The 16,677-nt window shown below is 34.9% G+C and overlaps 1 protein-coding gene across 4 annotated transcripts; it reads right to left on the reverse strand.

Moving 5' to 3' along the window:
* Nucleotides 1-37: 37 nt before the first annotated feature.
* Nucleotides 38-16,637, reverse strand: LOC127451681 (serine hydroxymethyltransferase, cytosolic-like). Of its 4 annotated transcripts, XM_051716552.1 has the most exons (13): nucleotides 16,510-16,528; nucleotides 15,472-15,838; nucleotides 11,911-12,007; nucleotides 11,601-11,746; nucleotides 11,336-11,451; nucleotides 11,068-11,228; nucleotides 6,464-6,545; nucleotides 5,774-5,986; nucleotides 5,566-5,679; nucleotides 3,115-3,237; nucleotides 2,851-2,967; nucleotides 2,615-2,725; nucleotides 38-2,220 (listed from the first exon to the last, which is right to left on the reverse strand). In XM_051716552.1, exons 3-13 carry the CDS (start codon nucleotides 11,995-11,997, stop codon nucleotides 2,048-2,050), a joined length of 1,443 nt encoding a protein of 480 aa, XP_051572512.1. In that variant the 5' UTR covers nucleotides 11,998-12,007; nucleotides 15,472-15,838; nucleotides 16,510-16,528; the 3' UTR covers nucleotides 38-2,047. The 4 variants fall into 4 exon arrangements, with proteins under 4 accessions (XP_051572512.1, XP_051572510.1, XP_051572511.1 ...); XM_051716550.1 differs by lacking the exon at nucleotides 15,472-15,838 and having other exon boundaries at nucleotides 11,911-12,050; nucleotides 16,510-16,637; XM_051716551.1 differs by lacking the exon at nucleotides 15,472-15,838 and having other exon boundaries at nucleotides 16,510-16,593.
* Nucleotides 16,638-16,677: the final 40 nt, after the last annotated feature.

Here is a 16,677-nt window from a genome sequence, read left to right on the forward strand (position 1 = left end):
TAATAAATGCAAGCACAAGACATACATAGAGTCGGAATGAGGGCATACAAAACATTTTTATTTTGCATCGTTTAAATACATATGATACTTTGTCATCATATAATCACCTTTATGTTGTTCCAAACCCATACAAGTTTCTTCCAATGAATGCAAAATGAGATTCATCAGAATGTTGACCTCAGTCACCTATTTTCTATTTGTATGCACAGGAACAACAGCTGGAGGAGAGTCACTAATCATGAATTAATTAATCTGATCCTTGTAGCCTGTTTAATTATTAACAATGCTCTTCTTATGCCTTCATAAGAGATGCAATGTTGCTGCATGAAAATCATAAGCAAATTTAAAATGGAACTAATTGCATCAACAGAACGGTATTTTGTAATACATCTCAATATGCTTCCATTTACATTTGCCCATTAGCCTTTATTAAACTGCTATTAGAATTAGGTCATTTTCTATGTGTTTAAATTATCAACAATTTGATGTTAATAGATGGATTGGTCAATGATGTTGGCCTTTTTATACTTGCATTCTAGGCTTGTGAAATAATTGAACTAAATTAATTAATACAGGGAAAACCTGCAAGTCATTCTGAGCTTTCTTCTTTTTCCATCCTTTTTACTGGAAATATATATCTGAGGTAAGATTTATTTTATAATACAAAGACCATGGTTAATTACATATATAAATAATGGTTCACAAGAGTTTGAGATTTTAAACAAAAATGAATTATCATCTGCCCTCTGTGTTTTAATGCATTTATGTGGTAAGGTGAAAGAATGTAATGCATGTAAAAACGTCACATCGTAGAGATCTGTTACACAACTGTCTGCATGTTTGGAGAATACAAAGATTTAATGGTGGCATTTATGGACACTTCCATTGTTTTTCACATGTTGTATCATTCTTGGATATTTAAAACTAATAAATTGTTGTAAGCAATGTCAGCATGAGTATCTGTTTGGATGAAATGGCACTTCATTCTTAAGGCAGTTGCAGTGACTGTGAAATAAAGACTCATAAATGGTGGCTGTTGCCCAAATACATGGAGTGTAATTGTTATTCCTACTACTGCATAAACAGTAGTCCAAAGTTACAGATCTTTTAATGGCCACCTGTGTCTGTTTCATCACAAGTGTGTCTTAAAATCGAGCTGCTTTAGTTAGTAATTATTGGCCTTTGTAAAGATTAGTCAGTGACCGATAATTGCATTTCAGTGCATGGTCTGTTGAATGTAAATTGAGAAAAAGCCATACCTATACACACAATATCTTCTAAGAAGGTTATTTTCTTTTTTTATTGTTTTCAACACTTTTATTTTTTTTTGCTGCATTTTTGTGTCTTAATCATACACTTTTGTTGCTACCTTACACAAATCTATTCTAAGACAGTATTGTGAGCTTGTTTGGGGTAAGGTGAGGTGTAATCTTCATGCTAAAATATTTATGAATTGTAAGTGCAGTAAATTGTGGGGGTCATCTGTGTGCTTTGAGTTGCTACCCACTGTGAAATTACTCTGCCTTCAGTTTTATTAAATTATTTAATAAAATGCTGTGTGGTGCTTTTAACTTGCAACACAATTAGTGACCTATTGTCTTCACCAAGAGCATACTTTAATGTATTATATAGTTCAAAGGCACTTTCTTGTTCTGAAAATGTAACTTATTACAGTAAATAGTATTCCACTCAGTTTTCAAGAAAAATGTCCTCAATCTATTCACATTTACAGTATTTAATGCACTTTAATGCATTGTTGCAGTTTGATATTTTTCTGTTGGTCTTATCTGGTAAGCATTTCAGTGTTCAATTCACTTTTCACAGAAAGAGCAGGTTAATCACAATAAAGTGGTTAGAGTGTAACCACAGAAAACAGGTAAAGAACAAAAGTGAGAGTTATCATTGGTTATATCCAAGACAGACAGTTCATTTGAATGATGGAAATCATCACATCAAGGTGCATGGTAATAGGAACAGACTGTTCTACTGCATTTAAACCTCAGTGCCCATCAAATGAAAATAAATATTTCTGGAAGACTAAAAAGGTTTATAATTCTGGCAACCCCGGCATGGGGAATTTTCCAGCAAAGGCTTCCACCTCCTCTCGGATTTCTTTGAGTTTCAGTTGATACTTCTCATTTTGAGCCAGTTCATCCTTAAACTCTTTCAAAGTTGCTTTAGGATTCATGTTTCTTTGGATCGCCAATGTCAACTCAATGCCTAAGGACAGATGCACAAATATTGTCAATCTGTGAGCTAGGTTATTACTATGAATAAGATCCTTTAAGGAATAGTTCACCCAAAAATGGCAATTCTCTCATTCTGTTTCTCACCCAGAATACATCGTATCACTTCAGAAGACATAGATTAAACAACTGGAGTCATATGGACTTTTTTTATGCTGACCTTTCTGGAGCTTGAAAGTTTTGGACCGCACTGACTTGCATTGTATGAAGAAACACACATCGTAGATCTATCAAAAAATCTTTGTGTTCCACGGAAGAAAGAAAGTCTTACGAGTTTGAGACGGCATACAGGAGAGTAAATGATGAGAGTGATAATTTTGCGGTAAACTATCCCTTTAATGTTATATTAGTGCGGAACATGAACTCACCCTGATGAATGAACTCGCCAACCTTGTGGAAATCATCCTCCAAAAGCCCTCGTGATGTAAGAGCCGGAGACCCTAAACGAAGGCCGCTGGGACGCAAGGCACTTTTATCACCTTCAACATGTAGTTTTTAGAGAAAAATAAATGATAAAATGTCCAAATCAGTAATCTAAGACCTCAAAACACTGTGCAAGAATTGGGCAGTTATATTACTATTATGAATTATTTATAAAAGGCACCTGGACAGGTATTCTTGTTGCAGGCAATGGCACAAGCCTCCAACACTTTCTCTGCCCTCCCTCCATCACTTCCATTTGGACGCAGATCAACCAAGATGAGATGATTATCAGAGCCACCTGAATTAAAACAAAAGATCAACAGATAAACATAGGAGTTTCCAAAGACGCAGCTCTATCACCCTCATCCAAAGGCTTCAAACACATCTCTATTCAATTATTTTTTTATGTATAGAGATACACATCTAAATATTCACTGAAACTCACCTGTAACAATCTTATAGCCCTTTTCCATAAGGGTGGATGCTAAAGCCTTGCAATTTGCCAGAACTTGCATTTGATAGGTCTTAAACTCTGGAGTCAGAGCCTGCTTCAAAGCAACAGCAACTCCTGCACATAACAAGCAAAAGAAATCCAATATGAGATAGAGCTAAAAGTTTGGTCATTTCAGTATTTGAACACCTACTTTTAATGACCCTGTCAAGAAAAAGAAATAATTATTGCAAAGTAGGCTACAATGATGCTAAAAACACACCTTAAGGAAAATTTGTATTTTTATTACATATTGATGGTGCAACATCATTTGTGTGAAAATAAATAAAAACGTAAGGTTGTTTTGATTAAGAATCTATTATTATTTTTTTTTAAAGGTGGTGAGGGAGCCTTTTACCCCACACTTGGTGTAAAAGGCCCCCAGATGGGTTACAGGGATACGTATAGATGTAGGAACACTAGTTATAGGGCAAAATGTGTCAACTTAGGTAACAACTTTTTTCCTCCCCTTTTCTCCCCAATTTGGAATGCCCAATGCGCTCTAGGTCCTCGTGGTGGCGTAGTGACTCGCCTCAATCCGGGTGGCGGAGGACGAATCTCAGTTGCCTCCGCGTCTGAGACCGTCAATCCGCGCATCTTATCACGTTGCTTGTTGAGCGCGTTATTGCGGAGACCTAGCGCATGTGGAGGCTTCACACTATTCTGCGCGGCATCCAGGCACAACTCACCACGTGCCCCACAGAGAGCGAGAACCACATTATAGTGACCACAAGGAGGTTACCCCATGTGACTCTACCCTTCCTAGCAACCGGGCCAATTTGGTTGCTTATGAGACCTGGCTGGAGTCACTCAGCACACACTGGATTTGAACTCGTGACTCCAGGGGTGGTAGTCAGCGTCAATACTCATTGAGCTACCCAGGCCCCCTAAGATGCTTCTTTGAGTAACAACATTTGACAAGGTTGTTACATTTACAAAATAACCACTTTAGCAAACGGTTAAACATTTTCTGTTAATTTTTAAAAACACATTTGGCATTTCATAACGTAAGTATTCTATAGACAAATTAATCTCCATTGTGACTGGATCAGTAAATATTAGCCCACTTTGAAAATTCTTCATAACAAATCTATTCCCACCACTAAAGAAAAACAATGTGTTTTACAGGGGGGCTTTTTACCCCAAATACTATCCTTTCAATTATTGGACAGTTAATAAAAACTTCTGATTAAATCACCTTGAACAAAACTGAAAAATGTAACTATTTTGTCACAAAACAATTGTTATAATTTCAGGGATTTTCATTGAAACATTTCACAAATTATTAAATATTAGATCAAATAACCTCAAAATTAAACTTTAGACACCACATGCAAAGATCTCATGGACCAGGAATATTTTGTTAGGGAAAGTACTGTTGTAGTTTTTGTTGCAGTTTAGTGTTTTTGGAGAAAATCAAATCAAATATATATTTATTCCGGGAGGCCTTTAGCCCTGTTGTACCCCAATACACAGTGGGGTTCAAACCACTGGTGAAAATGCTGTAATTTAGCATTTTTCTTGCAATTTAATACAGTTGTTTTTCATTACAATTTATATTATCAGTACAGCAATTTGAGTGAAAAAATTCAGATTAATTTGGTATGTCCCCCTTCTGCTTTAATAAAAGCATGCACTCAAGCTGGATGGACTCAAAGTTTGTGCAAAACCTGATGATCCATGTTTTCCCAGCATGATCTGAGTGTTTCAAAGAGCATTTTGTGAGCTTCAGTGAAAAGCAAGGAAATCTAACCTTTTGTACAATGAAGTTAACATTATCAATATCACAAATATACTTATTTGATTAGTGACCAAAAACAGTTCAGAATTTTAAATTAGAGGTTCACCAATACAACATTTTTAAGACAGATACAAGTACTTGTATCGGCCTATACAAGTAGTTTTGTATGTGTGTATGCATTCCACATTTGTAAATTTAGAAAAAATGGATATAGCCAATATTAGTGTTTTCAGTTAAAATGACAATTCAGGACCGTTTTACCAGGTTGTAGCTTACCTTTAAAAGTAACCCAGCTAAAATGTATAATATGTTATTCATGCTTTAACTTTAACACGGGCAATGCGGCATTAGTGTTGATTGATTGTTCTGGGTTGGATGTTCGATAACTTTATCTTGTGTTGTTGTTGTTGTTATCCCCTTATCCAGCGTCTTCTTTACATATATAATTTCACATATCATTTTGCGGTTTTTAGGACTACAGCGACCATCCGGCACGAGTCTGGTGAAAGCACGCACTTGCTCTCCCTCTCGCACGGAGAGAAAGATGGTGCATGTATCACATGAAGATGCATAAAATGAAAACTGATGCGCTAGTTTATAAAATGGTTTTATGTCCCAGATTTTACAATTTAATAGACAGTTATCAGATGGTTATCAGATCCTACCTGCAATGGCATGGTTGTGAGGGCCACCTTGAAGTCCAGGAAACACTGCCTGGTTAATCAGACTCTCAAGGTTATACAGGGTCTCCTTCCCTTTTGCATCAACACTGCGAACTCCTACAATTCAAGAGTGTAACATGACACTGTTATCAAGGGACTAAATTTAAAGGGTTGTATGTCAGGTCAATTCACACTGATTCATTGAATTTACCTTTTCTGAAGAAAATGACTCCTGCTCTGCAGCCCCTGAGGGTCTTGTGGGTAGTGGTGGAAACAATATCACAGTATTCAAATGGAGAAGGAACCACTCCTGCTGCAACCAGACCACTAATGTGAGCCATATCTGCCAGAAGATAGGCCCCATTCTCACTGGCTATCTTCCGCAGGCGACTGTAGTCCAGATTACGGGAATAGCAGCTGGTGCCTGAACAGTGACGGATGGAAATATTAAAGGTTAAGTCCATTCATTAGTAATCTAACAGATATAAGCATTAAACTTGCCGATAGGAGCATCTAAATATCCGGCATGCAAACTTCACCATTAAACTACTTTTCTTTGTGCTAAGCAGCATTTGACATTTTTACAAGGCTCCCACCCTTTCTGACCAATGACTTTTTCATGACCTTTCCCATCATTTGTGATTATTAGAAACAGATATTTTTTTGTTTAATCATTTAAGACCAAATTGATAATGAATCATTCCAACCTATTTGTGAACTGTTGACTTAAAAAAAAGAACAACAAAAAAAACAACTGGCTTACAAATAGGAAATTCCCTGATATTTTCAGGATAAGTTTTCCTTGACTGTGGCATTTTTTGTACATACTGTGGTACAACAATTTCAAAAGCTTTTCTAATATTTAAGTAAATACAAAATGCAACAACGAAACAGTGCTGACCTGCAATGATAAGTCTGGGGTGGAAGAGGCGAGCATTTTCCTCAAGTCTGTCATAATCAATATATCCAGATTCTGGGTTGACCTGGACAAATATAAAACACATTCACTAAAAATATAGGTACCTATCACTATGGGAGCATCAACAACAGGTATAATAAAACTGGCTTATCACACATATTTATCATAATAGAAAATGTGAGATGCTGTTGCTATGCTGTTGCTAAGGTGTTCTGAGTGGTTGTTTACTGGCCTAAATAAAAAGTATCTAAGGGTGCGTCTCAATTAGGCATGTGACAGTATCAAATTTTCACATCACAATTGCTGAAGCTTTCATCACTGTATACAGTTTTATCACTGTATTTAAATACATTACAAAACGAACCAGTGTTATTATAGTTTTGGATTTTTTATTTAGTTTTTATTTCTATTTTATATTCAATTTGTCATTCCAAATTAGTGTTAGTTTTCATTAGTTTTCTCAGTTTCAGTTTAGTTTGTTTTTATTTTAGTATTTTTTATGGCTGCCAATGCTGAACTTTCACTGTTGTAATTTAAAAAGTCTAACATCATTACATTTCTCAGGGCAGTCTTGTGTTACCTCTATCTAGTTGTATTATCATGTTTAATTTGGATTGTAAATGTTGCTAATGTTATAATACAGGGTGAATATGGGTAAAGTGACATTTAAACTTGATCCCCATTGTTTCCATATGAATTTCCTTAAATCAATATAAATCATTACTAAACTAATCTTTGGGAAGTAAACAATTAAAGGTATAGTTCACCCAAAAATGAAAATTCTCATCATTTACTCCCTCGTGCCATCCCAGATGTGTATGACTTTCTTTCTTCAGCAGAACACAAATTAACATTTTTAAAAGAATATTTCAGCACAATAGGTCCTCACAATGCAAGTGAATGGTGAGCAGAAATTTGAAGCTCAAATCCATACGACTCCAGTGGTTTAATCTATGTCTTTAGAAGCGATTTGATAGCTATGGGTGAGAAACATCAATATTTAAGTACTTTTTAACTATAAATCTTTACATCAGCAGTCTCCTTGGCGATCATGATTTCAAACTCGCACTCTGCCAACTCTACTAGGAAGTGTAATCGAGCTTGAAATAATGATTGTTCCTATAGACTGCAATTGCTAGATGTACAGTGAAAAAGGAGTTATACTTTGGTCTGTTCTCACCCAAAACCGATTAGATTACTTCAGAAGACATGGATTTAACCACTTATTGACTACTTTATGCTGCCTTTATGTGCTTTTTGGTACTTTAAAGCTTTGGACCCTGTTGACTTGTGTTGTATGGATCTACAGAGCGGAGATATACTTCTAATAACTTTCTTTGTGTTCAGCAGAAGAAGAAAGTCATACACATTTGGAATGGCATGAGGGTAAACTATCTCTTGATGATTTTACTTTGGGATGTGTGGCAGAGCTCATTTCATGACCACCGGTGGGAAAAGGAATGGTAAAGAAAATGACAAAAAAAAAAAAAAATTTGATATGTAATGCTTGTAAATGTTACATTATGATTTATGATGTAAACGTGTATAAGAAAATATAAAAACATTTTCCAAATACTTTTTTTACTTAATATTTTCTAGAAAATCATTTTTCATGTCCCACTTTACTGCTTAAAAAATCTGGGACTTGGTAAAAAGAGGGTCTTCAAAGGTTCCACTTCCCAGTATTAAGCATTTCTTCATTTTTGCTTTTGATTAAAGTTGAACACATCCTAAGCTTTCTTCAAAGGTATAATGTTCGGATATGTGACGTTAGGATCATAATTAACATTTCCAAAAGTGTTCCACTTTCCCCGTATTCACCTTAGTATATAAAAAACTAAAACGAATTTGAGACTATTTTTATTTTAGTTAGTTTTGGAGTTATGAAAAAGTATTTTAGTTTAGTTTCAGTTTTTTCAATAATTTTAGTTGTTATTTTTATTTTAGATAACGAAAATGTTTTTATTTAGTTTTAGTTTCAGTTTTCGTTAACTATAATAACACTGAAACAAACTTTATTGTTGTTCTTTTAATAACAAGTTTAATTACTTTTTAAAATACCAAAATGGCCTTTTAAATTAACAGATAACAAAGAACTTTGAAAAGAACCCTGAACATTTAAATAACTAATTGATAGGTCTGTCGATTTAACACATTAATTCAGTGCGATTAATTATATAAAAAATAATGTGTTTAAAAATTAAAGCAATTAATCATGTCCCCGGAACGTAATAAGGAATATTCCTGAGCAATTCAAGCTTGAAGTGCCACTTGTTTTCTCCAGGGGGCAGTAAGCGAAACTTGCTGTATAGGCAACAAGCAGCTTATACAGAGAACAAACAAACCCTTCATAAGATAGCACAACACTTATATGTCTATGGCACAACACAATGACGCGTTCTTGCTTTCAAAACACAGCTTGGAGTGCAAATCCAAGAACTACGTGTGACTTGACACAGCGACCTAAAAATGTCCGTCTGACGCAGATGTACATTGACGCGTCCTTAGACAAGCCCACATAATAAATCTCGGACTGATTAACAAATTCAATTGCAAAATGGAATGCTGTGAACTGCAGGCCCACGATTGGCTTATGTTCAATAATATGCAAATAAACAATACACTGTATTACTAATTGAACTTTTAAACATTTGCACACACAAAAAAAAAAAAATAAATAATACACAATAATAAAAAAGATGCAAATGTTACTGTTTAGCTAGCAGAGTTTTAGCTAACTACTCTTTGTCCACTTGAAAGCAAGCTACACATTATCTGCAAATGGCAACTTCTAAGTTCAATGTCAAGTTCAATTTCTTTGTCTTAGTTGTCTCAAAGTGTTGTCTCTCAGTTTTCAAAAACAGTTCGGAAATCTTGCTAAAATGCATGGGATTGTGCCACAGAAGAGCAAACCTGTTGGAGGTGTTCCTGTGTTTCACTGCCACTTTTCTGTCAAATGTTTTACACAAAAGGAAACAATCTTTGACCAACAATCCCTCTGCATATTTATAGAACCTAAAATACTTCCACACTTCCAACTTAACACTTTTAGAAGGTGGATATAAAGGGTCGGCTTCATTCCTCCTTCAGCCATGCTTCTCGTCCAAGTTGGTTTTGTTTACATCAGAGTGCACACGCAGTGTTGCGAATTTTGATTCGTTGATGAAACAAAAAAAAACTACTTTGCGATCAGAAGAACTTTATACAATTTGGCTAAAAGTTTATCTAGAATTATTTGTGGTATTTTGAGGAGCCCACAATAACAATATTGTGCACAAATATTAGAGTTGTTAAAAGTAGGTTTAAAATTCCCTCCTTTATATTTGTATTTCTTTATTTAATGTAATTTATCTTTCATAAAAACACTGCACGGTTGAATATCTTCAACGATAATGAAAGAATGTCATTTATACAGCGATGGTGCTGATTATTTACAGCTGCGCTTGAATGCGCAAGCTCATTATCGTGTCGCAGGTGTAATAAGTCATAAGTGTCCCAATGTTCAGTGGATGAACACCCTTGCTAGTGCCCGAATTCGTGTTCACAATGTACTGATTCACAACATAGGGAGCTAGGGAGCTGATTGAGACGCACCCAGAATATGATCAAGTCTTGATCATATTCTTTCAACAATTTTATTGTCCAGCTGCCAAAAAATAAATTGATCATTTAAAGTAATATCACACCTCTCCTTAACAAGCCTCATGATTTCAAATTTATAGGGACAAGTTACAGTACATGCTTAAGTTTCATATTTGAGGTTAGGGGTTTGTTCAAACCAATACAAGTATGAGCAATAGAGTGCAACAAGTAAAAATCCGGAAGTAAAAATCTCATAAATTTTTTCCATAAACTAATTGATTTTTCACGGTAATCTTTAAAGACAGACCTACCGTGAGCTCCAAGGTTGTTCATCAATGGTATATGCTTTCATTGAAGCCATCCACCTACATTATTTCAACTTCATTGTTTAAAAATCGTGTTAAATAGTGGAATTCTTGATGAACAACTACATTACCCATGTTACAGCAGAGAAAGATTCACCAATCAGAGAACCGTGGCCAACGAAGCCAACCAAAGTCCAGCAGCAAGCGCCATCTTCCATGATGCACTGTGATTGACGCAATCGAGTCGGCTTCCCTACACCCCCATATTACATATATATTTGTATGTATTGGAATATTTTGCAATAAACCTAAAATATATTGTTTCTATACTTATAATCAACAACCTAAAATCAATAGTTCTATATATTTCCATCTGTTTTTTATTTTATTTTATTCGATTTCGTCATTCGCAACGCTCAATTAGATTGTAGTTTGTGCAGCCGTGAAAGACGGCAAGTACACAGTCTTGTATCTTTATCTTTTTGTCGATTTTTAAATACGTTTTTGCTTTAAATCAAAGTTTGTAATGTTGTGATTCACCTTGGAGCTTGTTGGTTTGGTTCATGGCTTAGAACTCTTTATGAAGGATTTTATGAAAGGCCTATGGAAAAATACTTTGAACCAAGATGGCTGAAAAAGTGGGTGGGCACTGTTGCACTCTATAGTAACGGTGATGCTAACATCTATAATTAAGTTTACCTTATAAGGCATAGACTCAAAGAAAATGGAAGTGGCTGAGATTTTCTTTTTGTCAGTCATGAAGCCGTGGGTGAGATGGCCGCCATCAGGCAGATCAAGGCCCATGATCCGTCCATGAGGTTCCACTATGGCTGTGTACACAGCAAAGTTTGCAGGTGACCCTAGGAGAAAGCAACAATATTTAATATTTGTTTTGAGTTAATTTTTCACACGAGTTACATAATCTCTTAAAGCAACAACAGCCAAAAACACTGAGAAGCAAACCTACCAGAATACGGTTGAACATTCACTCCCCATTTCTCTGGGTCAAGCCCATAAACCTTCAAAGCTCTTTCCTGACACAAACGCTCTAATTCGTCCACATGCTCCGTGCCTCCGTAATACCTGAAAACATGGATCAAAGTTTAGCATCTTCAACATTTTAACCAATGGACTTAAAAAAGTCAATTTTAAAAACCTAAAGCTATTTATTGGCATGACAGCAACAGAAAACGACTTTCACAGGATGTGCAATGTAATTTAACAATAATCACCTCTGTCCAGGATAGCCCTCAGAGTACTTGTTATTCATGCAGGAGCCCAGAGCTTCCAAAACTGCTCGACTAGTGAAGTTCTCAGAGGCAATGAGCTCTAATCCATAAGTCTGCCTTTTCTTCTCCTTCTTTATAATGTCAAATACCTGTGTTTGAAAAAAAAAAAAAAACTGTAAACAACTTTTACGATATGGAACTATAAACAGATAATAGTCATGGCCACAATTTGATGGTCCAGATATGATGACCCTAATGTCACTCAGTGGCTCACTGCATGCGTTTACAATAATTCAGTTTCTGGAACAGTTACCTCAAGATCATTTGAGCTCAGAGGTTCCAGCATCATCTTGTTGTGAGATTCCCATCTACTATGATCATGGCCATTGACCTGAGCCATAGTTGTTGATCTGTAGAGGAAAATAGGTTGTGGTCAAACTTGAGAGAGAGCTCCTATATGCAAAAAAAAAAAAAAAAAAAAAAAAACTTCAGTGCAAAGCATCACTGTTATGAAGGACCAAAGTACTCCTAGTTCAATAAGGGTGTGTTCACACTTGGCAGGTTTGGTTTGATTAAAATGAACACTGGTGTGATTGCTCTGTTAGTGCGGTTCATTTGAACAAGTGTGAACGCTGCCGTCCGAACCTTGGTGCGCACCAAACATACGGACCGAGACCGTCTGAATAGTGGGTCTCGGTCCGCTTCCAAATGAACTCTGGTGCGGTTCGATTGATATATGAACGCAACATGGACCAAAGACATCTAAACGGACCAATAACAGGAAGTAATTTGCCTAATACTGACCTCAAGCATACCTGGTTCTTCTCATCATAGGAGCTATGTTGCCACTACAGTTCGGTACAGGCGTCGGAACCGCCATCAGCATATCTTCGTTTGTGTGTGCAACGGAGGAATTCCTGGCGCTGTTTTGACTCCTTTACACATTTTATTAGCTCTTCGTTTGTTCTCAGCTGGTAAAAATACCACCATCTATACATATATAAATCTAACGAGCGTATTTTGCCCAGCAGCCAGCACTGTTTTGGATGTTCGGCAAGTTCAGTCGCAAAATATACGTCATAAAAGCTGTCCAATCAGGTTGTGACTTTTTCCTGATGCCTTTTGTTTCGTATCTTTAGGTTCGGTGTGAATGCTAAGCGAACCAGGACTAAATGTATCATTTTCTTTTTTGGTCTAGACCAAGAGAACGGAACTACAAGTGTGAACACACCCTAAATCAATAAATGAGTCAATTTCTTGTTCTTATTATGAAATCAGGGTTTGGATACGAGCCGAAATTAAGTTGTTATTATTATGAAAAAATACTAATTGGTATTATGAAAAGAAAAATAGAAAAATACAGCACTAGTTTTGTAAATGTTATTATTGATTTCTTTTATGAATTACAGATTGAAGTATTTCTTTTTTGAGTACTTTGGAGCTCCATGACTGAACAAAGTTAAAGGAATATTCCGGGTTCAATACAAGTTAAGCTCAATCAACAGCATTTGTGGCATAATGTTGATTACCACAAAAATTAATTTCGACACGTCTGTCCTTTTCTTTAGAAACAAGCAAAAATCTGGGTTACAGTAAGATACTTACAATGGAAGTGAATGGGCTAATCCATATATGTTGAAATACTCACTGTTTCAAAAATATAGCCACAAGATGTAAATAATATGCATGTTAACATGATTTTAGTTTGATAAAATCACTTACTAATCTTTTCTGTGTAAAGTTAGCCAATGTGATGAATGTAATGTCAACAGTCCCCAAAACGACTAAAAATTACGATTTAAACAACTTTACTGCTCAAATAATACACAAGTTTTAACAGAAAAATTCATTTAAATTGGAATTGGAAAATTATAAGCTTCACATTTCTGCCTGTAAAGCCTCCAAAAAATGTCCCCTTTCACTATCGAAAGTGTCTCACTGTAACCTCGATTTTTTTTTTTTTTTTTAAAGAAAACAAGTCGAAATAATTTTTGTGGTAATCAATATTTTGCTACAAATGCTGTCGATTGAGCTGAATTTGTTTTGAACCCGGGATAATCTTTTATTTTCAAGCAGGTATATTCTAGCATCAAATGACAGAGCAAAATCTTCAAACACTCAGTTTAATGTTTTGTTGTTCTAATGTTCCATTGATAAAGATTACTGATATTTTTATTGATATTATTATTATTATTTGCTAAGATTAGACAGGAGTTTGGTGGGCTTCAGGCACAGCTGTCAGTCAAAATCAAAAAAGATATTAATTAAGCCACTTATGGATTATTTATGGTGCCTTTATGTGCTTTTTGGAGCTTCAAAGCTTTGGACCCTTTTGACTTGTGTTGTATGAAGCTGCATAATTGAGATATTTGTGTTCAGCAGAGGAAAGAAGGTCATAAACATCTGGTATGGCATGAGGGTGATTTGGGGAAATTATCTCTAACTTTTACACTGGGATGTGTGGCAGAGCTCATTTCATGAACACCGGTGGGAAAAGCAATATTTTTTATTTTTTTACTGGACTTTGAAGTGGAGTGTTTATAAATGTTACATAATTATTTATGATGTAACAGTGTATAAGACATTTTATTTCAAATACTTTGTAGATATTTTCTAGAGAATCGCTGTTCCTCTGGGATTTTGTGAAAAGAGGCTCTTCGAAAGTTTTACTTCTCAGTATTAAGATTTTTTTTTCATTTTTGTTTTTGCTTAAGGTAGAAGGCACCCTAAGCTTTCTATAAAGGTGTAATGTTATGTGTGTTTGGATCATAATTAAATGCATCAAAAAATATAAAATTTCCAAAAGTTTCTACTTGACCATATTCACCCAAGAGTATTAAAAACTAAAATTAATTCGAGATCATTTTTATTTTATTTTAGTTAGATTTGTGGTTATGAAAAATTAATTTAGTTTAGTTTTATTTTTTTCCAGTCATTTTAATTTTATTTTTATTTTAGTTCATGAGAATTGTTTTAGTTGGTTTTGGTTTTTGTTAACTGTAATAACACTGGTGCAATTAAATCTAAAGTTTTACATAGAAGATAAAGGAATGCAATACCACAACATATTTAATGACCATTGTTAATTAATGATTAAAGTTATGTAGTCAAAAAGTAAATTAATTTTTTAAAATCCAAATTGACCATTAGAAGTCAAGTGCGTGCCTATACCATCACTGTTCTACTAGCCATGATTTGTGTGTCAGTTGATAAAATGTGATTAATTTGACTTACATTCTCTATAATTTAATGTAGCCAATATCCAATTAGTACTAACGGTGGTGGAACTTTTCCGGCATATAAAAAGCGTTTCATGTCCTGACAGCCAAGGTCGAATTTCAATCGCAACATTACCTAAGACATATCTATATCTATATCTATATATATATATCATGTTTATCTTGTTCATAATGTAACAGTACATTGGCACTAGTGACATGAATGTGCTGCCTTCATTCAGAATCAAAAATCGTAGAAAGCATGCACATACAAAGATTGAATCCAGGTGCACGACCCAAAAATATATATCCATAAAAACTCACAACAAAGTCGGCGCACTGTTATTCCTACACTGTAAAAAAATACATCTACTTTAATTTAAAACTTAAGTTTAACTAATGCCTTAAAGTTTTAATTTAAATCAATGTGGATTTAAAAGTTATTTCAACTCATTATAAACTATAGACAGTTTTAAGACTAAATGTAAAATAATGCAATTTAGTTTTTGTAATTATTTTTGTAAAAATTATTTTTAAAACTACTTGTAAAGCTATGTTGATTTAACTTAAAACTTTAAGGCAGCAGTTAAATATATTTTTTTAAGTTGAATTGCATTTACATTTTTTTACAGTGTAAATAAATGTATTGAGCTCACCATATTTAGCCTGTTTTATTTGTCCTGATCTCCCCTAATGATAAAACAAAAAGCAGTATATGTAGAAAATAATATGCTTATAAGTTTTGCTGTATGTCACCATCTCTTGCTTTAATAAATCTCCTTAAAAAAATACTCATTTGTTGTTAATTTTGTATAAAAATGTATATAAAAAAATTGAATTTAAGTAAAAGAGAACATGCCAACTATTGATAGCCAATCAAATGAGTGAGCTGAATCAATAGGAGGATTGTACAATTTGCTGGCATATAGTCCTGTTTAGCTTGTATAGATGTCAGAAGATCTATGCTGCTACAAGGCAGACACCAGCAGTCATCCAAACCATTTTGGACTGCAACTTTTAACCCTTTAAAAGACAAAGAACACTTATTTAAAGATTAAGAAATGTATAAGCCGTCAACAAATATTTAAAACAGGACTAAAGATCGCAAGAGAGGTGCAAGTAACGAGTGAGAGCTGCCTGCGGCGGTGGCAGGTCTACGTGGCAGCTCTCCCTGCCACATTAAGATTTTACCCCCTCTCATGATGTAACTGCAGCTGCCAGCAGGCCACGCGTCTATGACTAATAACGAAACAAAACTAAAGTATGTTTTATTCAGGTTTGTTGAAAACTAGAGGGATATATTTAGTTGTGTTGTGTCCACAGCGACAGACAGACAGGTAAACCGGACCTGCTGTCTTTATGATTCTGCTAAATCATATTATATATATATATATATATATATATATATATATATATATATATATATATATATATATCAAGTATATTTAGTGTGGCTCATGCACAACTGGTTAATGTTTAACAAAACAAATTTTACAAAGCAATTTCCATGCACTTTTAATGCGCCGATTTACAGTGCACCAGCACAAGTTTATGTTCATCGACATAGAATATGGAGCACATGTGCAGTCACAAGGTTTTGATTTGTTCCACTACATCAAACTTCTTCAAGGTATCCATGCTTTAAATACACAATATAAAGACACGATATAACATGGAAAGATTCTGACACTTACCTTTACAAATGTGCTTAACGGTACGCAACGATTCACTTTCTGATATACGCAATTTCTTTGGGATTTCCATTTGCCAAAGTCCGCGAAATCTGGAGACCAATGAGCGCGCTGAGGGGTGTGACTGTGACCTATCGATCGCCTCCCACACAACCCCTTGATGCTGTGAGC

The sequence above is a fragment of the Myxocyprinus asiaticus genome, chromosome 14 (genome assembly GCF_019703515.2).
Source record: "Myxocyprinus asiaticus isolate MX2 ecotype Aquarium Trade chromosome 14, UBuf_Myxa_2, whole genome shotgun sequence".
Classification (NCBI taxonomy): Eukaryota; Metazoa; Chordata; class Actinopteri; order Cypriniformes; family Catostomidae; genus Myxocyprinus; species Myxocyprinus asiaticus.

What these genes read in the sequence shown, in the direction of transcription:
- LOC127451681 (XM_051716550.1), bottom strand. Translation starts at nt 11,997, where the DNA reads ATGGCTCAGGTCAATGGCCATGATCATAGTAGATGGGAATCTCACAAC. An exon ending in AGTCATTTTCTTCAGAAAAG is followed by an intron (nt 5,680 to 5,773) that starts GTAAATTCAATG and finishes CTTGAATTGTAG; the next exon opens with GAGTTCGCAGTGTTGATGCA. An exon ending in TGGCGAGTTCATTCATCAGG is followed by an intron (nt 2,221 to 2,614) that starts GTGAGTTCATGT and finishes ATCTGTCCTTAG; the next exon opens with GCATTGAGTTGACATTGGCG.